General features: G+C 38.4%; 1 protein-coding gene across 2 annotated transcripts in view; it reads right to left on the bottom strand.

The window, feature by feature from the left end:
- Window positions 1-26,144, bottom strand: part of LOC110002631 (zinc finger protein 385C) — a 69,185-nt gene that overhangs the window by 26,114 nt on the left and 16,927 nt on the right. Inside the window, exon 2 of one of the 2 annotated variants that reach the window (XM_065949897.1) lies at window positions 15,688-15,981. In XM_065949897.1, the coding sequence (XP_065805969.1) occupies window positions 15,688-15,981 (294 nt within the window). Of the gene's footprint in view, window positions 1-3,597; window positions 3,937-15,687; window positions 15,982-26,144 lie in introns of those variants that run through there. The other variant, XM_020658287.3, reaches the window with a different exon arrangement.

The raw sequence follows: 26,144 nt of genomic DNA, 5'->3' as shown, positions 1-26,144 counted from the left end.
ACAACAAAATACCAACAGAGATGCAATGCCACTTGTGCTGCACTGGTCAAAACACCACCATGAACATATGGGTTCTGTTTATAAAAACTATAAACACATGTTAGTTTTCTCACCAACATGAATACATTTTTTAAATCAGTCAAGCACTGAACCTTAAACTTAAACCGATGCTGATGATGAGTGTTTCAGACACCGCTAAGGCACATAAAAATGCACTCCATGACACAAGGAGGCATTGAGTCGAAGTACAGTAGCTAATTAAATTTGTGCTGTAAGATAATCTGCACCATCAGTTTTGCAATTAAAACCATACTGCTCCATACTCATTACCCTTCAATTAGAAAATGAGCCATTAACGCTGCTGGATAGTAAAATGAGCCCCAACAGGCAAATTAATGGTCCTATCTAAACTGACTCATGAACTTCTGTCTTCTCCTGAACTTTTCAATAACTGCAGTAAGTAAACAAGGGCTTGTTTTCACTTTTCACTACCCGTCACCACAGAACACAGATCAATGTCTTATAGGTAATATTAAGGGGATACTATTAACATATCACATTCTTAATTATTTAAAGTAACAGTTAAACAAAGATTGATTTAACTTTTCAAGAAATCTTGATTCTGTTTTGATTTTTTAAACTCAAGTAAAGAGCCAAAGTTTAGCCACTACACTGAAAGGAAAGCGGTTACTAAGCGCAGACCTCATCACATCTTTGTAAAATTATATTGATTCTGCGATGGCGGAGTATTGGTGTCCCAGTCTGTGAATTCACATTGCATTTTGGTGTTGCGGAAGCACAACACAGTGGTAGCTCCACACACACAGACACACACACACACACACACACACAGACACACACACACACACACACACACACACACACACACACAGTCTGACATGCAGTGCTGCGCTCCCCCACTGACTCAGCTGATCCGGTCTCGTGTCTGTAACTCCTCTGTTACAGTACAGAGATGTACCCTAATATATATTTTTTTATGTTTACATGTGTGACATATGTGTAATACAAATATCAAACCAACTTAGACAAGGTAACGAAGAAAGATGGTGTTGTTCAGCTGCACATTTTCTAAAAGAACAAGTGAGATTTAGAAATCTTGACAAATACAAGCCAGAACACAACTTCACTAAATGATAGCAAGCAATCATTGGGTAATTTGTATCCTAATTTGTATCCACTACAGTGGTGTTTTAAACCTCTCATAAATCGTAAATCATTTATATGTGTGTAGGTGGTAGATTGCATTACAGGGGTTTATTTTATGACAATGCACTGAAGGCCTTTGACAAGCACAAGTGGGATTTTAATCGAGTGTAGAGTTTAGTTTCAACAACTTTAAAAGCCAATGAAGAGGTTTTATGACGTAACACAAGTCAGCATGTGTTAAATGTCAGAACTGGAACTAATTGCAACCAATTTCCTGTATTTATTTATTTTATTTTTTTTAATGTATGTAAACATTTTCCATTTGTGAGTTGACGGTTGGGTGCAAATGAAAAGGCGTAGGTGGAGGAACAGAGGGATAATGGCTCAGCTCAAAACTAAAGGAGACAATGTGCCCCCAAAGCTGTGGATTTAATTATGATGATGATTATGAAAAGTCATAATGATGATGGGTTTGTTAAGGGTTTTCAGTCCTTCTAAATGAGACTTTGGTTGTGTTTTCATAATCAAAAACCTGTTTTACGCATTCTCTCATTTTAAATGTATTGTGTTTATTTATGCTAGTATTAGCCACATCTACTAAAGGTTTCTGCTTTTATTAAAGTGTTTTCCTTCTTACTTGGTTTGCTTTATTATGTCAGTACATGTTTTCTGCATTACTGATGTGATATTGCATGTTTTAGGAAACTGATTGGATATTGTAAGGATTAGGTAACAGCTGCAAAAGTTGTTTTCTTTCTTTTATTTTCTCACAAAGTGTTGCAGTTATGTTACATCTCTGAACACATAATTACCAAAACCAGTCACCACATTGCAATGATTGCAATTTGCATCACTGACGCCCTGTTGTGCTACAAATAGAAATAAAGATGTGTGTGTTGTTACACTACATACTTGGAGTACCTTAAGGGTATAATCCAATGTATTGAACAAAGTACAAGAAATAGAAAAACAACACATCTTTTGGAAATCCCACGGATTCTTCTCTTCCATTATCATCAATGTAATGTAGCACAAAAAAAATAAACAAAAGATATGTAGGACAATACAAGCATCAAAGCAAGTTGCTTTACAAGAATACGTTAACATCGTGGTATCTCTTGCATATCGTTCTGAGCAGAGAATTAGATTTACATACACAGGCTGTCAGTGCAGCCTCAGAACTGAGCTCTGGATAGGGGGTGGAGGGGTGGAGGGGTGGATGGGCGGGGACAGCTGCAGCACAGCCACCAGGCAAAAATCTACAGTTATCTCCTCTCCAACTGTTTCCCTTTGATCTCCCTAATCTGCCATTTAAAGAAGAAAGCATCCAGTGCATGCACGCACGCACGCACGCACGCACGCACGCACGCACGCACGCACGCACGCACGCTTCTTAGGATTTCTGTCCAGGCATACACGGCAGAGTGTGTATATGTCCATAAGCTTCTGAAGTATATCACACAATGCACACACATCATTTAAATCCTGCTGTTTCTGTTAATCTATTAGATGAAAAGTGACATTTCCACTCTCATCTTTAACACATAAAAACTTTCAGAAATCTTGTCTAAGTTTTCTTTGAAATCTCAAACACCAAGTTTGTATGATTAACAGTCACAGATCCAAATATGATCCATTCAAGGTCACAGAAAAAAACAACCAGATCACATCTTTACATGCATCTTTGCTTGCAAAGCTATTGAAATAGTTAGTATAGTTATTATCAATATTATAAAGACACACAAATCAATCTTTGTTCTTTGACTAATCTATTTACTTACTTGCCATCCAGCTTTACAAATACCCATGTCAACTTGTGTTTTAATTTACAACCATTTATCTATAGGTAAAACTTAAAATTGTAAAATGCCTGTATGGACCTAATGTGTGTTGAATGAATCAGAACGCAAAAAACAAACGCAGTTCTTTATTTTAAAAAGCTCTAAATGCAAGCAACATTTTCTATTCTTAGGTGAAACCCCCCCTACTGAAGACTCAAATTCCCCACACTGCCTTTATCTTTAACAGGCTCCAATTATGTGAGCTAATCTGGGCATATTTCCCCGGGGAGGCAGAGACATAATTGCCAGCAATCTGCACAGTGATATCAGCGCTGTTCTTGTGTGGCTTTAAAACGACTTGACACATCTGGGAACGACACGGTCGTATCGCTCTGAACTCACTCCACACTTGGCATCATCAAAAGGGTCAATTAGGAAAACAAACAGGCCGGGGACTCAATTTGGATTTGGGGGGAGCAAATGCTGGGCAGGAGAATGCGGCCGCCCTTGAGCAAGGATGTAAAGTCATTAATAGACCGCATATTTAAAGGGAAGAACTCACAGAAATTAGGGCAGATGGATACACACAAACCCTATATTTCAAGAGAAATAAAACCTTTTAAACTTCATTAGTTAACAAGCATCTTACCAAACAGCATCTTCAAGTGTTTACGATCCCTCTAGTTACCGCTTTTTTCTCTGTTCAATTTAGATGTCTCCTCTCTAGTAATGTCCATCAGAGAAGTTGAAAAAAATCTTGACAAAGTGCCTCCTGGAAAGAAAACCCTTCAATGACACATATTTGTGGCCGTGATCCAAACTGCCGCGGCTCAAGAACGACACACGTGCGGTTCAAATCAAAAGCTCCATGCTCGACTGATCGCGCTGCCCTTTTATGAGACGAGTGAGAGAGAGAGAGAGAGAGAAGGGGGCGAGGCGGACTGAAAGAGCAGCGGAGAATGAAGAGAGAGGGTTGAGAGTCTGAGGGGCAAGTGTGTGGATGAGTGTGTACGAGCAAGCCAGAGAGCGAGAGAGAAAGAGGGGGGAGAAAAAGAGAGAGAGGGCTGGCAGAGGGCTCAGTATGAACATCCCACCTCTCTTCTTCTTCTTCTTCTTCTTCTTCTTCTTCTTCTTCTTCTTCTTCCAATTACCATTTTCTATTCAGGGTTCACACCTGCATGCTCTCTAAAGGATATTCAACTATAATTTCCCTCCTGTCAATACACAAATAGAAACCATTTATCAACATGTTTCCATTCTGTATAACATGCTGCTTTGCCGAGTTGTGATGAGTTATCGTCATCTTCGGGCACAAAGTACAACAATCAAAAGCTGTCAATCCACATACAAAAAGCACATCTAATATATCTTGATGTTGAAGTTTTCACCATACTCTTACTCTCATTGCGGACACTTTCCTGTGACATGACACAACAGCTGAGGATGTCCAATGCTGGTCTGTAGGTCTTATGAACGCAGACTATCTGAAAATTACACAAATCTTTGTATTACAGTTTCACAATTGATCCAAAACTGAAAAGACAATCGATGGCATATATCTTGAGGGACATCGGGCCATATTCCAAACTAATGCCCAGATTTTATAACCGTCTTGCTGTATTTAGAAAAAAGCTAATGTTAGCATTCAATTATTTTCTAGCTAACATAACGCGACAGAGAATTTAACCTTTTCTGTCGTATTCTATAACACTATAAAAATAACGGCCTTCATAAGCTAGCTTTAAACGTATAAGCTAGTTTGTGGTTGCACATTTACATTAGCTGTTCTCTAACTGCCCTAATGGCTGATGTTGTAACTTGAAGTTCAGATTTCCCTTTCAATAATCTCGTTGTATTTGAGTTGCTGATCAATTTAGATGCTTTTTTCAGATATACAAAATTATTACAAGATACAACCTGGGACACAGCGGTTGAATATTAAAACAAATATTATAACAGCATTTGAGCTTCCCACCCTGACCATCAGTGGAAAATAGCCGCTGTGTGATTACGGTGAATTATTGTAATTCCTTCTGCAGTCTGGTGTTTGTTATGAATGATTGCTAAATATCCTACTTGATTAGAATCCATTTTTTCGGCACTCCTGTTTACATTTCCAATAGGTTGACTTGTGCAACGGTTTCAATCAACAAACCTGAGTCACTCATGCAGCACCAAGTCATTATTCTCTTCACCGCCACTTCAGTGTGATTGATATAATCTCTATCATAATTAAAAAGCAGTGAATTCATTTCAGCCCAGGTGAGCCTGAGTATTATTCAATTTAACGGTTTTGTTCTGCTCTTGTGCTGCATAAGGCCTCAGTTTTGTGTGTTTGGAAACTTAATGCTCCACTGCACATCTTTCCGACCGCTCTGTTTGACTCTTGCGTGTTAAAATCTCAGCAGTTATTTGTTGTATGCTATTTCCTCTTTCAAATTTTTCATATTTAAAACAAGCTGACTTTAAAAATACAAAGCTTGTACACAAATCTGTTGTTTGACTGTTCTATTTATATATATTTTCCTAAATTGTAATTTTATAGGTTGCCTCAAGTTCACTTAGGCTATGCTTAACAACACATGAACACCTTTGATTTTTGAAGACAATGACGCTGAGGCAGAACACATCCAACTATCACGTTGTGTCTGTCTCCTGCCCAGGGACTACAGATGTAAATGAGCTTATAGCTAACTATGTTACAGCTAATAGGCTGGACATTGTCCCTGTCAAAATAAACAAATAAATAAATAGAAAAATCAAGAGAAAACTTTTATGTGTAGGTCCCACAACTGTTCAGAAAACACACATTCACACAAACACATTCAGGTTGTTCTCCACATCTCTCCTCTTATTTTTCTGTCATCTCTACACGGTCATCTCTCTAGGAATTAAGTGAATCACTATTCATTCCACAGCCACTATATTCACCTCAAATAAACACAGTTATTCTCAGTCTCTACCCTGAAACCCAGGCCTGAAATGTCATTTAAGACACAGAGACACACACAAGCACACAAACAGGTTGTGTCTGCCCTGTGTGCTCCATGCTGGCTTGTCCGCTTGAATAAGAGCGGCATGGAGGCACAACACTGACACATGCTGACACGTTTACACTTGATTTCAGTCGCCGCAATTCAAATGAAAGTGCGAAGAGACGGCCCCGAGCAGAGCTGTGTGTGTCTGCCGCGCACGACATGCTTTCATGTAGCTGCTGGACCCATAAAACCTTGGCTGTGCATATCTGTGTCCATGTATGGACTTTGTATGTGTGTATGATTGACGCGTCAGGCTACTTGTGAAAATCACTGACTTGTCAAAGGTAGTGAGGAGGGACAGGGAGATGAAAAGGAGAAAGGGGAAATGATTTACAGATTTCTTTGCTCTCCATTTACTGTGATTCACACCTTCAGAAATATTTGTCTGCATTTTTAAGATTTTGAATTGAATTGCATTCATATTCTTTTAAAAGATACAATATTTCCTCAAACATCCTTTTGACTTGTGAAAAATCCAAACATTTATAAAAAATGAAACTTGTGCTACCAAGATGAATTCAGTACTCATTTTGTGTTTTGCTCAAGAATTTAAATGTATTCACTGACTCTTCAGTCCATGTGACTTTGCCTCTAAAGCAGGATAATGACTCATGTTCTCAAACACACACACAACAACCCTAATGCGTTGATGCCTGGAATACCAAGAAAGGTTTACTTGTTTTATTTAAGTTTAAAATCTAGGTGCAGCTCCAGCTAAATTTTAAAATGTGCCTCAACCGTACAGTCGATGACACAGTCTGAAAAAACACTGGAAAACAGGTGTTTGCTTTATTAGTTCCTGAGGGGGGTTTGGCACCGTATTTGCCAAATTAAATAAAAGGGAAATACTAAGCATTCCAACCCACCCCATTTGTTTTGGATCCGCATTTCCTTCCCCAACAAACGCTCCTTCAAATTGGGCAGAATAGCCCTCGACATTAGGAGAAGCGACATCTTAAAAATGGCTTCTTTTGCTCAGCAGCCTCTCCTCTATGAAATGAGGCCAAGCAGCACCAAACTCCAGCTGATAAATGTCCTATTTCACATCCCACCTTCCTCATGCATGTGAATGTGAATGTGTGTTTATGCCTGCAGGCATAGCACTTACATGGACCAGTTTGTGATATTATGTATCTTAATGTATGTATGTTGGTAGACAGGAGAAGGTAGGATAGAGCCTTTGAGAAAAGACTTAAACTAGTCAATGTGCAGTGGATAGAAATGTAGAGATTTTCCATTAGCTAAGCTTTGTTATAGAAAGGAGAATTCTTTTTTTGAGGGATTTGTTATAAATGGCGCAGGAAATGTTGTAGATCACCTCTGTGACCAACATCAATTTTCAGGTTAGATAAAGGGAGAGTGTTTGAACAATGATACGTCAAAGAAGCATGAAAATCTTTGTATGGTCAAATTATGTAAATCAGATTTATTTATTTTGCCAGAGGTGTATTGGCCCATATACAAGATGATATACTCTATACCTGCCTTAAATAGCCGTAGGTTCATATCAGTGTACATATATCACATCATCTGTGCTGTTAACTGCACATCTGATGCTTTGTTTATCCTCTGCGTAAATACCCATAAAAACAGCACCAAGTCTAATCTGAAGTGCTTTCATCTGAACAAACTTAGGCATTAATTGTCCTCTCCCTTACCCGAACTCTTCAACATGCAGCACATTTAAAAACGGTCAGACCACTAGTAGACTGATGACAGTAAGGAGCTTATAGGGAGAAGCATCTCAGGAAGGAGACATTGACATGCACATGCAGCTAGATGAGGATGTTACAGAAGTGGTATCGCGGGGGTTTGTGTTAAGCAGTGCTGACAGCAAGTGGCCATACTGCAATTTGAAAAAAATCCATTAGTGAAGGTTTTGCATTGAAGTAAGCAGAGTGAAAAGAATATTCTCTTTAGGATGTTTTTGCCATTTTGAAGACCGTATTATTCAAAGAAAAAGGAAGGGGATGAGAAGAATAAAACACAATTTTCCCAAAATGGAATATTCTATGTTCTTACTGTTTTCAATGTCCTTTTTTTCAAAGTTGCTTATTTATATTTAATACAGTTCATTATTCTGCTCACTTATATCTGACTTCCCTGTGGGATGAATAAAAGCTTCTTTATTGATTCTACAGTTTGCTGCTCTTTAATTTGAAAAGCAAAAAGGAGCATTTTAGCTTCTCAGAAGGTCACATGAAAGTGTCAAAGGTGTGAAATGAATGAATATCAATGATGGACATTGAAGTTGAAAAAGGTATAAAAGTCATGGAGAAAGAAGAAAAATATTCACATCTGGAAAGCAGATAAGAAGAAACAATTAGAGTAAAGTTCCAGCACCTCAAAACTGTACTGAAGCAGAGTAAAGGTGTAATCTGAGGGACTTTCTCCCACCGCTGGTCACAGGGTTTGACCGAGCAATAATGAGGCTCTGACAAGTTTTTACCAGGTTATGAAGCTGACTGGAATTAATGTTGATGTTTCTATGTGACCAAAATGTTTATTACCTCTGCTGCTGGAAAAATATCAGACAAAATTGAGCAAAGATTCACAGTGAATGATACAATACGATACTGTTAGAAAAAAACAGGATGAAGAAAGCACTACTACTGAAAAACATGTACAAGATAACATCAGAAAAGAGATAATAGGATCACTTTATCCACAGGGGGCGCCATAATCAACAAAAAAACGAGGATAGCTCATGGGCGCTTTAAAAAATGATGCGAACATTTTTAATTACTATCAGTTTAATTGAAAGGGGTACATGTCTGATTCTGTATTTTTTGTCAAAACTTCAATATGCTAAATTTTTTGGGAAAAAAAAAGCAAAACCTATCAGTGGCAGAGGGGACATTTTATGCCTTGAATTAAAAATATACAAACAACCCTCTTCTCATACATACATTTACTTGTCCTGTACCTCAACTTTTGTGTGGGCAGTATTTGTATATTAGAAATGACACTGTTTTAAATATGTGTGACTCAAACTGTCATCAGACAAATTTTGAAAACCCCTGAAATGAACTGACATTAATCCATGGTGGTCCAGGATCTCAATGAGGAGTGCAGGAAGTGGAAACTGCTTTGGCCTGCTCCTCTTTTGAGAAGGCGCACAGTGAGAAGCAGCCTATTAAAATCTCTTTCATTTGAGCAATCACATCACGAGGCTAAGTAAAGGGAATGCTAGTTCAGCTGCAGGAAGGGAATGAGTATTATGAGGCAGAACAGACTGAATTATACTAACTTCACCTTAATTGACTCGGTTCGTCCTCCTCCTCTCTCATCACTACAGCTAAACAGGAAACACGGAGACATTATATAAAACCTGGCACCAGTGTAAATTTGTGCGTAGGAATCTTCCTTCCTATTATTTCACAAGGTTTTACACAAGATCTGCTTGGCTGCCATATTTTTAGCAGGAAAGCTGTTATTGAATCCAGTAATGAGTCATGCTGTTTTTACCAAACCATCTCGTTAATCAGCTTTAACATTGGGAAGTGCTTAAGGCTCTTTTTGGGGGAGATGCGTGGGGAAAATTTAACATCTCTAAGCCTTCGACTGTGGATTCCACTTGGAAATCTTGGAATTAATTCTTTACTTTCTCACTATTAATAGACTAAATGATATTGGTTATTATTAAAAAAAAATCTCCTGTCTATGGTATAGTTTTATTTTAATCATATTTATGGCTATATTCATTTTTCAACAACCCAAACACAACGAGCGTAAATGCTGTAGGGTTCATTAAACCAGTTCAAACATGGCAGGTGCTAAATCACTCTGAGCCCTGTGTGTGGGTAAACAAGAGGCTCCTGACCCCGAGGGAGTGACACAAGCTGCCCATGAGGGAGACTCGTTTTAACCCTTGATTAGAGGATGAGACAGCTCTGAAACTGAGGCCTGTAGCTGTTTGAACTCTGTCAGTAATGATGTGGATGATGTGCATGTTTAATATAACAGTTCATGTGAAAAGTTTGCCATCATAAACACTGTACATTGATTTGCAATCCCCTGCATTAAAAAGCAAACATATTCATTTTAAAAACAGTTGAATCGGTGGTAAACACTGCTGTTGGTGAACACAAGAGAAGGCAAGGCAAGTTAACAGAGGTTGACAGAGGTAAGAAAAGAAACATTAAAATAGGAAATGTTAAAATCACTGAAATGATTAAATCTGAAAATATGTTCAAATAAAAATAATTCAAATGAAATTAATTTAAATAAATAAAGTAGTAATATAAAAAGACTTAAAAGTTACAGTGCAGAGTTAAAGTTTAAAATCTTATTAAAGCTGTTTAATGAAAGGCAGCTGTAAACAGGTATGTTTTCAACCTCGATTTAAAAGAGCTGAGAGTTTCAGCAGACCTGCAGTTTTCTGGGAGTTTGTTAAAGATATAAGGAGCATAGAAACTGCTGCTTCTCCGTGTTTGGTTCTGACTCTGGGGACAGAGAGCAGACCTGTCCCAGACGACCTGAGCGGTCTGGATGGTTCGTAATTAATCAGGAGGTCACTAATGTATTTTGGCCCTAAACCATTAAGCGCTTTATAAACCAGCAGCAGGATTTTAAAGTCTATTCTCTGACAGACTGGGAGCCAAGTGTAAGGACCTCTGAACTGGACTGATGTGATCCATTTTCTTGGTTTTGGTGAGGACTCTAGCAGCAGCGTTCTGGATCAGCTGCAGTTGTCTGACTGATTTTTTAGGCAGACCTGTAAAGAAACTGTTACAGTAATCAAGACGACTTTAGATAAAAGCATGGACAAGTTTTTCCAGGTCCTGCTGGGACATAAGTCCTCTGATTCTAGATATGTTCTTCAGGTGATAGTAGGCTGATTTTGTAATTGTCTTAATGTGGCTTTTAAAATTGAGGTCTGAGTCCATCACTACGTCCAGATTTCTTGCCTGGTCTGTGGCTTTCAGTCTTCCAAAAACAACAACCTCAGTTTTGTCTTTGTTTAGCTGGAGAAACATTTTGCACATCCACTCATTGATTTGTTCTATGCACTTACCCAGTGCTTTTGTGGGACCATGGTTGCCTGGCGACATTGTAATATATATTTGTGTGTCGTCTGCATAATGATAACTTATTTTAGTAAGGGTCAGTATTTCCTGCACAGATTTCCCCCATGGGTTTCGATAAATGTGTCTATGAGAGACAGATTTCCATATGAGAGAACAAATCTCTCCCTGCTGTCCCTCCAGAAAACTGGAGCAGAATGGAGGTCACATTCAGAAGACCGTACATGATTTTCTCAGTTCATTGCTCCATTGTAAGACACTCATTTTATTCTCAGTCACATGAAAAATGCCAACACAGTCTGAAAAATTGGCTTCACTGTATCACCATCAGACATAAGCTGTGACCCGCTTCTATACTTCAAACTAAATCCCAGCAGGTGTTGAGTTTGTACAGGGAGCGTGATGAAATTAAAGCATAATAAAACAGCGAGTGTGCAGATTCTTCTTAACCTCTGCTTGTAATTGACACTGTTATCCCATGACGTTCTGGATAGAAGAATCGTAAAAAAATATATAGCTTTTAAACAGCTGAAAAAAAAAAAAAAATAACAACTGATAGTCAACAAAAACTCCAGTAATACTTCAGCAAACAATAAACAATTGAAGCCAGCAGACAGATATGTTGTTATTTAATTTTAAGAGTCTGCAGACCCTGTCACAGTAAAACCGTGATATTGATAGTTTGGTAAACTAACTGCAAATAAAGCTATCATCCTGAGACACTAAAGAAGTTGATCAGGCTTATATCCAAGCAGCAACCTCTGGTGTTAAAAAATGAAGCTGATGAAGCTGTTTGTCAAGAGGCTTAAAAACCCTCCTAAGCTCAGTTCTCAGCCTGTCGTTAAGATGACTTAAAAGTTAGGTTAAGACATTTCCAACATGGTGACTGCCATTGGTTGGACTCCAAAGCCCCCTGCATTAACAGACGCGTGACGTCACTCAGGCTTTGTCCAATAATATTTACTGAATGTATGTTTATCGTAAACAATTCTCAGCCAGGAGTAATATATCAAGCATGACCCAGACTGAAGAAAAAGTTACACTCATTGACTTGAAATGTCTTCTCCTCCAGCTGGCTAAAAGATTCCCTCCACTCAAAAATGCTTCTCTTACTTTTTTGTCTCCCTAAATATCTGGCATGAATAAGACTGAGAAGTATCTTTGCTCAGTTTGTAACTAGAGAGGTGTTTTTTCCTTGTTCTATTCAGGCTGGAGAGGTGTGTGACATTCCCAGTTATCTGAGATTTCAACTGGAGGAAGCTCAATTTGAAAGTATGAAAGATATTGAAGTGTCAATCAAAGTGTTAAGTGTAACAACACCAACCACATCTGAAGGTCTAGCCCAGTGCAAACAAGGGTGTTACTGTAAGTCTGCATCAGTGTGATTCCTTTTGATATCAAACTTGAGATAAAGCCTTCTTTATGAGTTCTTTATTACAGTAACACTACTGCTGTAGGAAAAACTCCAGTATGCTAAATATGAGCAGACATTAGGATTTCTTAAAAAGAATGAAACATGTCAACTTTAGTGAAGCTGCAGTTTGGGCAGATACTTGCGAGGAAAGCCACTTTGTTTTCTGCTGCCTTCACTTTTGGTCTATTTGTGTAGACTGCAAAAAGAGTCTTTAATCCAAATCTTCAGCTTACAGTAAAGTCTGTCTAAGAGGAAGTAAAAGTAAATTTACTAACAATCTAATGAGGAAGTTATACGTCTTGGCTCAGATAACTTTCTAAGTCTGGAAGGATACATCGATGGCTCTCTCTCCTTCTGTTACATGTTACATGCCAGCTATTTGTCACCTGCTAAGGGGGATTGCATTCACTGAATTTTCGGTTCCTACACCAAAAAAACTGCACAATATTTAACCTGAATTCAATAAACGTTATTTCAGCTATCATAAGAGCTTTGGATTAGTTGGTCAGGATCTATAAGTTTGCTGCTGGATACTATAGCAAGTCAAAACAAACAACAGGCAGACAGACGTGGGCCAATTCTGTCTTCATGCTCTAGATCACTTTCATACTTTAAAGTATGAATGATGATATGACAAGGCTATTACCTGACACAGGAAAAGTCAATAACATTCTGATGATAACAAAATGAGGTTGAAGTGAAGGAGAAATTAAACAATGGATACAGTTTTAATTCAATTTTATGCACTGGGTTGAATCAGGGACAGCTAAATATGTTTGGCAAGCCTGCAGATGCAGACAGCCTCATAAATCAACATTAAAACGTGCCATCTTATTGGCCAGTTGTTCATTTGAGGATTTTTTTCCCAGAGTTTTGATTGATCAGGCTGGTCAGCGTGGTAGAATGACACAGGTGCTGCTGAGGGAAGGTGATTAATGGCCCTTCATCAAAGCAGGTGTGCAGAAAATGCTTGGAAATGGCGAGGGGCTCTGTTGGAATAGTAAATATATACTGAGTGTATTACACCTCCTTATGGTTTGCAGATGTGAATATTAGAGAGAGATTATACCGTAAGTCACAATTAATAAATAAATGCCTTAATAAGTTGTGTTTAGTATCTAGATACAGTATAAAAGGCTGCTATTTCTCCACATTTGAATGCAATAAAACACCAAACATGACAAGTTCTGCTGAAAACCAGTGTTTGCATATATTTCAAGGTCAAAACAAAGCTTTTCTGACAGTTCATGGTAACTCTAAACCTTTCTTTTATTTCTGAATTTTTTATGCTGTAAAATCAAGATCCAGTATCTACACAGACAAAAATCTGACTGTGAACATGTGTGAGGCAAATTTTCTTCATTACAAACTTTGGCACCAAGAAGCCTGAGGCTCAGAAACAAAGAAGCACTTGTTTCTTTCAATTATAAACCGACCCACTATGGAGGAAAAAATGATGGAAATAGTGTTAAAAAAGGGAGAACCAAGGATAGTACAACAACCCTGCAGTAAACATCAATTTAGTAAGGCTCATAATGTTCTGTTTTTTGTTCAGAGTTGTTGATTAAATTGTGGTCTTTTTGAGGCGGTTTGCGGCGTTGTGAAGACAACATAAAGTAACGAGTCTTTCAGTCAGTGTTTTTCTTCTTTATTATATAATGTTGCACTGAGACCTGAGAAAAGACAGTTTTTTCACAGCAGATGTTTTAGCTTTACAATGGATGAATAACATTGTTCATTTTAGGTTATGCAGTTTTAGGGCTCTGATATCATGCATGATGTCTCACGGGCATGGTGTACTGGGACCTGTTAATGTAATGGAGACATCATTCATCACAGTACTTATACCAAATGTCTGCTGTGGGAAAAGGTCAATTCATGTAGGGATAGCCTGGCCTCTTTCTGTCTTCACAATTGTGTCCTTACTTGCCTTGAAACATCAGCTTGATATGGTGACAGTCTCCTAAGTCTTATAAATATTCTTATTTCGGGATGCAGAAGGCCCAGTGGTAAGATCGCACCCCATGTAGGGAGGCTATAGTCCTCCAAGTGGACGGCCTGGGTTCAAGTCCGACCTGTGGCTCCTTTTCAGCATGTCATTCCCCACTCTCACTCTCTCTAGTTTCCTACTAGATATTGATCTATGACTCATAAGGGCTTTAAAAAAACGACATCCTAAAAAACATAAACTTTTGCTCCCTGGGAGCCTTTTGGAGAACTTTTAACTGCAAAGGTATGTGTCCTTTACAGGAAGTCCTCAGCGCCACAAGTGTGTAATATTATAATGTGACTGCCTGAAAATGTACTTTATATGTTACAAATTATAACTGTTAGTTGACACCTAAAGTTCCATGTTATACTTAGAGCCTAAATGAATCATTACAGATGCTTACCCTGAGCTATCTTCTGTGTTTATGTTTTTTTATGTCAGATATCAATTTCAGCATAATATCCATTATCTGAATACTGAACGTTTTCCTTGAAAATAGCATGTACATGGAGTGTCACTGAAGCTGGTGTGTATGAGATTTGGGTTCCCTGATTTATGGTTTGAAACTCTTCTATTTTCTGCTAGGAATATCATAGAGGTGATTTCTTCAAAACTCTGTATTTATACTTAAAACATTGACATTTTAATCAAAAATTAGAACAATAAGAGATTCAATATAGGCTGGCCACTATACAAGCTTCATAAAAGGTTATAACTTTATGAGAACAGCTGTACTTGATTGCTTTAAATACTAGCGTGCCTCATTAAGTGAACTCTTTAAAGAGAGTGACCATTGCCACCAAGGCAGCAGAAGAAATCAGTACTAAGATAAGAGACACAACAAAAACAAGCCGGTCGCCAAGCGCACACAAACAGCAAGGAAAAGTTACGGAGATCGCAATAAAAGACTGCAATTTAAAAGACAAGAACCTTTGTCAAAGTGTTTTGTGATATGATTAAGTCTGCTTGGTGTTAATTATTGGACAGCAGTCACTTTAAAATGAATGCATTCATAGTAACTCTGGGTTTACTCATCAGGTTGATGGCCAGCTTCGTGCGACTGCTTAGTGTGAACCCTTTTTGTTCAGGTTCGTGAGGCCAGTACTGTACAGGTCTTAAGACAGATGAGGAGTAGTATTAAATAGGGTGTGACAAACTTATGCAGCTTAAATCAATTCATTTACAAAGAAAAATTATGAATACAGTACATTGTCTCGGTTGTGAACTTTGGAAATGGTAATATAAGTATACAAACTTAGTGCTCTCCTACCTGAGCTGACTGCCTTGGCCAGCCGTCGCAGCCTCCTCTGGTGGGTCTTCCCTCTGTAGTGGATCTGGGCTTGAGCGCTAGAATTCAGCTGGATGTTGCACACCTGACACATTGTGGCACTGCTGACGCTGCTGCTTTGACGTCGCTCACGTTTGGCCTTGTGCCCTGCCACCACCTTCCTCTCCTCTTCATCTTCCTCCTCCTCTTCTTCCTCCTCCTCTTTCCTCTTTCCTTGCTGAGCCTTGGGAGGGGGGCTGCTGTCCGGCCAGTTCGGGCTTTTTGGACGCTTCATATCTAGAGTGAGAAAGACGGAGACATTGCTAATCGAAATATGTGCCGTGTATGTTTTTAAAGCCTCCACAAGGGGGGGATAGAGCGGCATGCTTCATCTTTCATTGTACCTTACAGAGAGCGAATTTAAAGGCAGACAAAGGAGGCTTATTACTTTGATTTATCTACATCTTTTGGCCAGTCACTGTCAGCATTTTAAAATATTCAAATTGTATGTTACAAATCGTTCACATCCCATCATAGACTCAAATTAAAGGGCCGCTATTGTGTCAGAACTCAAAAGGTATACCACTGCGTCTTTTTAGTAAAACCTGGACCTTAGACATCACTAACTGACAACACTGATCTCTCTGTGGCACATACATCACAGAGACTGTAGATAAGTATCTTGTTCCTGCTTCTCTCCATTTATCAGATCATAAAAGATTATTCCTCTGGGAACATAAAGGCAACATGTCTTTGTGAGAGCTTTAACACCTGAAATGGCCGAGCAATTCTGACAGCATAAATCAAGCTGCAGCTCAATGTGGACATGTGCAAATGCCACCAAAAGACTAACTGAATTCTTTGTTTCAGTGCTGCTTATATGATAATGGAGTCAATTAAGCCCTCGACGTGATGGACGTTTTATCTCCCGCCTCGCTGAACGCGCCAAACAGAAACCATCATTTGGAAAATCTTTGCTGTTCTGAAAAATTCAATTTGACTGGTGGGGAGATGAAAGTGGAATGGAAATGTGTTTGCTGGAATTCATCAGCTGCAGACCAGCAACATCAAAGCTGCAGCCCGTCTTGGTGATGATTTGAATGATGTTTTACTGCAGTGTGGCAGTGGAGGGGACATGAGTTACTGCTGGTGACGATGGTGATGAAATAAGGAGTGTTTCAACAAAGAGAAGTGTGTGCCATAACCTTGCACACGACAAACACACATGCTTAAACATACAGAGTGTCCGAGAAACATGAGGAAAGGGCCAGTCCCCATTTTAAAAGGCAGGGATGGAGTTGGATGTGAAAGCAGCTGTTTGGCCCAGAGACGCCTACTTCATACAAATATGAATAAAAACAAATGCAGTCGAAAACCTCTTTTTTTCCTCACAGCAGAGTATGATTTTAAAACACATTTAGAATAAACAAATCATTGGGAAAAAACAATACTGCTCACATAAGGTCGTGTCTATAAACAACGAATCTGGTAGGAAACAAACGTCATGTCTCCTGGATAACATTTACAATTAAGATGGGATAACATGTGCTTTTATCCATCCTCACAGAGACTGTTGCTCAGCAGTACAAAATGTGTGAAAGTATGAAAATACATATGAGATTTAGTTTTTTAAATCTAGATTATACAAATTGCTAAAACAAAAATATATAAAGAAGCTCTTATTTTTCCCCTCTTATTTATTTTGTGTTTTTTATACAGATGTTTTGCAATATTGTGCAAAATGTGTTGTGTATGGTTTTCATTTAAGTGCCCTTCTCTGTTTACATGTGTATGACAGTTTTTTGTCTTTTTTTATTGATGCTACTGCGGATGCAGATTAATGTGCAGGACAAAGGTCTGAAAAAATTCCCAGGGTGACAATAAAGTGTATCATACCATAACTTTAAGGCATTTAGAGGTATATAAATATAAATGCAAACAGTAAGGATATTGTTGATGAGTTCTATAATATCATGTCTGAAAGGGTTCAACACTTAAGATTTTATCAATGCTATTGCACTTTTTTTTTTACTGATTTTGTCCTAAAATCGTACAGTTGAGGCAGTATAAAGAAATTGGTTTTGAGAAAGACGCTGAGGAAATGCAGTTAACTCATGAATCTATCAAGTCAGCAAATAATGATATTTAACATATACAGTATGTATTACAGTAGTGAATAGTTAACTTTGGGCATCTGAGGCTTCTGTTAAGGAAATTCTGATTGAAAGACATTATTGTAAAAGTCCAGAACTACTCAAAAGCCACACTCTTCACAATTTACCTCAGTGGAGTTTTTTGTTGTTGTTGATGTGTGGGTTTTAAAGATTTCCGTCCAGAGCAAATGGGGTGGAAAGTTTTTAACGCTTCTTTAACTTTGCCAGAAAATTTTATATTTGCCACCTGTTTACTATTACTCATGATTGTTTATCTTATCACCACCTACAAAAAATTACACGCACAAATCATTTTTACATCCAGACGCATTGATTGTTTTCCAGCCCACCTGCTGTGTGTCTCTTGTCTGCTAGTCAGCTGCTTGAGAACAGCTCTGTCTGCTGCTCACGTATCTGAAGTCTTCTGTCAGTTCATGTTTTGTAAAAGGTATTGATGAGTCAGCAGCCAGGTTTAGTCAGAGGGAGGTATGGAAGGACCGTCTATATCACCTTAAGGTGATTTGAGTCGTCAAGGTTTTTCTATTCAGATCATTTTCTTTGAATAACTAGTCCTGTTCAGATGCTCTTGTTGGCTTTTTTTTTTTAAGATTTATTTTTGTGCCTTTATTGTAGAGATAGGACAGTGGATAGAGTCTGAAATCAGGGAGAGAGAGTGGGGAATGACATGTGGGAAAAGAGCCACAAACTGGACTCGAACCTAGGCCGCCTGCTTGGAAGACTATAGCCTCCATACATGGGGCGCACGCACTAACCACTGCGCCACCGATGCCCTGCTCTTGTTGGCTTTTGTTGGAAAACTGCCAAAGTTTAAACCCTCCATTAGACTGGATGCTTCCAAGCTACACCTCTACCTCCTTTACTTGTGGTCAGCTGGGGTTGGCGCGGGACATCCCCATTATCAAATGACTTAAACAGATTGAGGTTCAGCCAGCAGCTGCTGCTGCTTTCGGCTCGATCTCTGTACAACAGCCAGAGCTTCTCTGTCTGCCTGGCACCAGAGTTTGCAGCTGGAAATAGCCTGGTCCTCCACTACAGACCAAAAGAGTAAATTACAATACTCTTCAGAGCAAAATCTAAAAGTTGTCAGTCAAGAGTGAAACCCTTGAGAAAAAGTTATTCCAGATATTTTCCTATCGTTATAAATCACATTTAAATCCCCAAGAGTTGAAGTTGAACCCCACAGGATGTACTGCAATGTAATTCTTTATAAAAAAAAATGTTGCATATTTCTCTGTTGCCCTGGCAGCTCAACAAAAGAAAACAATTTTGCCAAATTGGCTGTGTTGGTTGTGTTAAAAAGCCATCGTCTCTAATCATTGTATGTCTTACTATAAAAGTAAAAGGAATCCTTTCTGGGCAGCTGATGTCCTTTGTTCTTCCAAGAACGAACAACTGGCTTTCATGAAAAAAATCAAACATTTCTGAAAACTCCATGAAAACTCAAGTAAACTCATGACATGTGAAAATTAGGACCTAATGAAGCGTCATTATGGAGCAGGGTAGATGACATCATGACAATTGCTAAATGCTAGCAGCATGCTGGCTGTTATTTTTTCTCTCTTTTTAAATGCGGTAAAGCAGTGAGAGTGAGAGAATATACTGTTATCCATGCAGTACACATCAGCTCAACCTACTGACCCTGAGGATGCAGATAAATCTGAGTGAACCAGCCGTAAAATCTCAATGCATCATGGAGCTACTGTGAATGTTGTTGAACAGCTTTGTGATACAAAGAGCTATGAGAGGAGAAACTCGGTAGCTTTATCAGTAAACACAGTATCTGTTCTCCTCTTAGCAGTGAAGCTATCTGGTCCTGGCAGCTTTTAAAATACCAGCACTCATCAGCCTGTCGAGATGAGGAAACAAAGCCAAGAATATAAGCACAGGTCATAAATGCTGCTTTAACTACCACTCTCTGAGCCGATGCTCCAAAAGTTAAAAATCATAAACAAATCACATCCCTCCTGTCCTTCAGCAGCTTTATTGGCTCCAGGTTAAATACCACATTGACTTACTAACCTTTAAGACCATCCATAACATTGCTCCTCTGTACCTCTCTGAACTCTTGCACATCAAAACCCCCACCCGCACTCTCAGGTCTTCTTCTTCCATACAACTCACTGCATCACGTGCCCACCTGTCCACCATGGGGTCCAGAGCCTTCAGCCGCTCTGCCCATCACCTCTGGGACTTTCTCTCACCAGACATCTGTTATATAGATTCTCTCACTGTTTTTAAATCTCATCTCAAAACACATCTTTTTAAATTGGCATATTCTGTTTGATTACTTTGTGGTTTTTATCTCTGCTTTGTACGGTGACCTTGGGTGCTTTGAAATGCGCTTTGAAATAAAAAAAAGTATTAGTATTATTATTATTATTAAATCAGCTAGACACAGAGGCGGGTGTTAAGTCCCCAAGTCAAGTCAAAACAAGTCAAGTTTATTTCTATGGCACATTTCAGCAGCAATTAAAAGTGCTACACACAGGACAAAAAAACCTCCCGAAAAAGAGACATTAGAATAGAACATTAATAAAGAAATAAGACATCATGCAAAAATAAGAAATTAAAGCACAAGTTAAATAATCTCGAATGTTAAATGTAGTGATGTTATAGCGCTCTTTCAATGTTATAGTGCTCTGAAGTCCCTAGAAACGTCCTATAAAAATGTGTAAAAATAACTGTGGTATTTCCTGCTGTCGTGATGTAAATACAGTCGAGGATTTCACACTTATTCTGCACATTTTCACAGACCAAAACTGCCCTGCAGCAAATAAAAACACTGTAGACTTGGTTTCATATCTGCTGATTTGATAAAAAGCCATCGTCTCTAAAAATACCTTGTTTGTTAAAAAGAAAGAGGCATCCATCTTTGTACCTACTGTATGTCATTTAGTGCTATAATCACAGCCATGCAGAGCATAACGTATTCTTTCAGAACTAAGACATCCTGCATTTGCATCTTGTTACAGGATTTCAGCTAATGATTCATGTCAGCGCCCAAACAACATAGCAGATATAAATACTAATTCACCTGCCCGTGAGTGCCGTCTCTGTGTAATACTCTACTAACTTTCCCTGCCAAATGCGTGCCCGACATCTTTGCTTTATGGACTGAGACAGCTGCAGGGAAATGACCCGTCAAACCCATAAACAACTCTATCAAGGGACTCACTTGTTGCCACAGTGAATATTCTCCACAATGGGTGACTATATGAATGACTAATGTATTATGATGCTGCCAGATATGATTACTTTTGTATGGCTGCAACTTTTTGGACTGTTAAAGTTGTCTTATCCATGGTTTCAGAGTCCTAACTTACACTATTCTGACCTACAGAGTTTATTTACTTAAGCTCATATAACGTAGAAAGAGGATGGAGGTAAACGTTGGCTTGATGATCAAGAACTTGTTTTTTTCCATTCATGTATTGTGTATCTATATATTGCTCCAGATTTGCACCGATCAACCTGCACCAGGATTTAAGTGTTTGTTGATAATGACTACTTCTCTGAAACTAGTGCAGTTAAAAAATATACAAATAATATGAGTCAATTATTCGATTCTTCTGCAAACATTTTGCTATTTTTGAATAACACAATGCTGTTTGCTAGCACCACAATGATGTTGCTTGTAACCATCACGTGATAATTTACCTGCAACCACTTAATATTTTGGGAGGGAATATTGGTTATGGTGTCAGATTGGGGCACTGAGTGGTGTACATGCCAAAACTAAAAAAAACAAGACTGATATGCGTTGTATTCGAAGTCGTGGAAGCCGTGGAGGTCGTAAGAAAAACTACTTCAACTCTCAAATTACTACCATCCAAAGACAATCTGAGTGCAAGGTGACTTTCTGCTCATTGAAAATGTACTGTATGTGCTAAGAAAATGTGCTACTAATTTCAAGATTATCTAAAAAGAATCTGCATGCCCACATAGGTTTTTCCATTTATCCTGATGAGACTCAGGTTGAGGGTTGGTAGGGATATCTTCCAAATTGAATGGGCACCAAATTCCATGCACCAACAACATTAATCAAGGTGTTATTTGTCCTCGTCTCACTTACAGAGCGAGGAGGGTGTCAATCAAACACAGTCAGCAGACTCCCACACATGCTTAGAGCTTTTATATCCCCAAAAAAACGTTTCGGTCTGCAGGATCTTCAAACTTTTTCTGAGTTGAGAAAGTCTTCCCAACACTTTTGTTTAGATTACTCCAGTGAACTGCATTTTGATAGTTTAAGTTTTCTTTCAGCACCATCACCAAATCATTCAGCCCAATTTTTTTTTGTGTGGCTGCTTTCTCATGACAAACATCTTACTCACGATTGTCAATACTGAGGCCAGGAGTATCTAAAATGATAACTCAATTATGTTGGCTTATACTGCTATTGTGAAATTCACATAGAGTAAGAAGCAGGATGGAAAACAAGATATAATTTATTTTACAGACAGGTCATGATGGTACAGGTAAGAAAGAAGTGAAGAGAATTCAGGCTATGGCTATACAGTAGGTTCAGAAATTTAAGTATTTGAACTACCTGTCTTCCACAACAGAAATACCAATCAGATGTTATATCACTCAGTAACACCAGGAGACAACGACACATTTGGACAATGAAAGGCTGAGAACTTTGCTTTCTTGCTTAACAGTTGGACTGTTAATGTTTCTTTGACGTTCAGAGGGTGTTATCCGAGTTTCCTCTATCATTTGCCTGAAGCTATGTAATATAAGTGGCATAAATGTGACCTATAAGAGTGAAGAGAAACCATATTGTAAAGTAAAAGGGGGTGCAGGATATCAAAAGACAAAACAAGAGCATTATTATAAAAAAAGAACGGAGCACACTGAATGTTTGTTTTGATGATCTTGAAATTATGAAAGCCCAAACACTTATAGATAATAGTAAACATATTAAAGATATGTTATCTTAAAGGCTTTATATGCAATTTTTTGATCCAGCAGATGTCGCCCTTGGGCACCAGCATGAAACCAAAACAACTTGCGGTGCATTGTTGTGTTAGCGTGCTAATGCTAGCGATCTTTATTATGCTCGTATCTTCACACTGCATGTAAATTTACCCGAAATTATCGTGATCTAGAAACACAGTTAAGCAGTGAGTACAGTATGTTATTCTTCTTTTCTCTAGTCCCTCAATTAAACTACTTTTATTCGCGAGGGGAGGAGTCAGCCGGCCGTCCCGGCACTATAAACAAACTGAAAATAAAACATCACAGACAGTGAAACTCGGGTGTTACACCCATTGTAGACAGTCATGACTCACTGAGTTATTTTCAGAGGATATACTTGATTTCTATTATATTTAAGTGTGAAAAATCGCATATAAAGCCTTTAATTAAAATTTAATTAAATCACTTGGGATTGAATATAGGGACTATCTGTCCCACCAGGTGAGTCCTGGGCTGACATGTAGCTATAAAACCAGAAACTGTTCAGCCTATTTCCTGTTCTCCCCATCTGTACCACATGTGCTGCTTTAATGTGTTTTGATTCCACATCAGAAGAACTTATTTATGACCGAGCTTTGACACATGAGAGGCTGCATCAAGAAAATCTGTGGCACTGTAAAGCTTGGAAGAAATATTTGGAATAATACGAGATATAAGAGACTTTCTCCAGTTAAACTAATTTCTTAGTGAAGCTTTGATAACATTATAAAGTGATCTAAAGAAATTGGATGAGCTTTGTTTTAGAATCAGGTTCCCTTGCATGCAGTTCACTAAAATTTCTCAAGAGAACAGCATCCAATGTGGCATCTCACTATATATAGCTACACTTAATTCCCTGCAACTGTATTTCTATAATACCATAAAGGAGTATTGGCTTTGAAATGTGCATTTTGATTTGTTTCTTTACTTTACAATGTGATGCGCTCGTCTCTAAAGCCTGTTTAGACAACAATAATGAACCACTAGAAGTCCTAAGAATATATTTCAGAGAATGAAGTCCTCTGTTTAGACTGGCCTTTTAAATTAAGACTGAACAAATCCAACACTCTCCAGACACTTATGTGATCTAGGAAACTTCCTGGAAAAATCCAGATGTGTTAAGAGTTGGATAAACGCCTTCTGGGTTCAATGCAAGCAGCTGTTATTGGGATGTTTCAGCATACGCTCTTTAAAAAATGGCCTGATTCCAGACACAGAGGTCAAGATCAGTTCCCTCGCGGCAACACCTGTCGTCTCTGTTCCATTACGTCGACAGCAGATAAAGCCTTCAGCCTGACATGGAAAAAATTGCGGGTGGAAGTATACAAGTAATAAATAATTCGAGTTTCTAAGAATCACTTGCTCTGATTTAATAACTGTGATAAGTGAGTCACAATGCAAACAAATTTAGATATGAATAACTTTCAAAGAAAAGAGACCAACACCTCCTGTTCTTTTTAGTCTTGACAGTCAAAATGACGACTGAAAGACTGAGTGACAGGTGGACTACAATTACAGTTGTGTTGCTAGGCAACCCTGCACAGGCTGTGAAATCATGAATTTGAAGCGTTTCAACTCAAATTGCAGCTCAATTATGCTGCAATTTTCTGCAGAGAAGGCAAAGAAAATGGACAAAAAGCCACATCTTGCTGGATGGCGGATGCAGACAGAAATCTGCAGAGGTTGCGTGAGGTTGAGTGAAGTCTGTAAGAGAAAGCTTGATTTATATCTGATATATCGTCTATTATTTTCTGCACATTATGTGAATAAACTAGTGCAGTACAATATACAAACCCTTTTCTGCCATTTTTTTCCTTACAATCAGTACAGACTCCAGTTAAAACATCACGACTGTGTTTCTGTTCCAAAAGGCTGCATGGAAATGAAAGTATATCTGTTTACCATGTGGATGCTGTCATAGAAAAATGATTCTTTCGATCACATTTTACTGGCAAAACAATTAATCGATTAACTGAGATCATTGTGAAACCTGAAGTGATTCAAAGAATTACTGATATTAACAATGATCTAAGGTTGTAGCCCTTAACTAAGGGGGAACTGTAACTTCAAAGGCATTGCTAAATGCTGAAATGGGGAGCAGGTGTACTACAGGTAAACAAATTGGTGAATAAATCAAAAGCTTACCAGAAACTGGTCTTAGATGTGTGAGGATTTTTCTCTCATTGGTGCATTAAAATAAAGATGACAAACAGCTCTTTATTTTGAAAGAAGGCCAAGGAGAAACATGACTCACCTGAAGCACTCAGTGAAGTATAAATACACACACACACACACACACACACACACACACACACTACATTAACGTTCCCTAACACTCACCGTGACCCTCCGGACAACATGCAGTCATACACACAACACACACACACTGTACAGTACACTGTTTGTACACCAGATAAACACCACTGTGTGCATACACAATCTCACAGCAGGAAGGCTGTTTGGTGTGTCAGATGTGTATGACAAGGTCATTTGCAAATGTTCCACTCACATACTGCAGTGATTCACTCTGTTAGGTAAGTGAGTGGGAGCTGTGAAGAGGGGGAATATTTTTAGTCTCTACATTTTCTTTGGACTCAGTTGTTCCTGGGAACATTGGGGAAGTGACATTGCGTGTATGTCTGTGTGTAACATGCGGCTGTGACACACACTTTTTTTTTAAAACATGTAGGCTGCTCTATATGTCAGATAAGAAGTAAAATAAAAACACAAAACACCTGACGTCAACTTTTAACACAATCAACAACTTCAATTTTTGCACTGGTGTTTTCATGCTTCACTTAACAATCAAGTGTCAGTCTCCTTCCATCCAGACTTAATATCATATACGTATGTAGTGTGGACATTGAATACATTGAATACAAAAGTAATATACAAAAGCACATGTTCTTTCAAAATGAAAGTAATTTTTTTACTTAGATGCTATTCTTACAGAGGAGCTCCTGATAGAGACATTCACAAGAATGAGACGGTCACATGAGGTCACAGTAAATTGACTTTAGACCCTCAAATTATGATCATTTTATCCGTATGTGCAAGTGGACCCTAATGGCAAAATTTGAAGAGGTAGTTCCTTCTAAGTGGAGCCAAATGAGCAAAACTTTCTAGTTTAAAGAAAAAACAGGCATCCATCTATAATCTACTGTATGTTTTCAATGCTATAATCACTGCCATGCAGAGCATAAAGTACGAAGACATCCTGCATTTGCATCACATGAAAGGTTTCCAGCTAAGGATTCATGTCTGCAGAAGTTCAGTTTCTTTTTCATCAAAACTCAAATTTTGAGTTACAACTCAAAAAGTAGCAAAAGG

This window comes from Labrus bergylta, chromosome 21 (assembly GCF_963930695.1).
Source record: "Labrus bergylta chromosome 21, fLabBer1.1, whole genome shotgun sequence".
NCBI classification, from domain to species: domain Eukaryota; kingdom Metazoa; phylum Chordata; class Actinopteri; order Labriformes; family Labridae; genus Labrus; species Labrus bergylta.
Note: the sequence above shows the minus strand (reverse complement) of the source record. Positions and strands in the feature narration are given on the sequence as shown.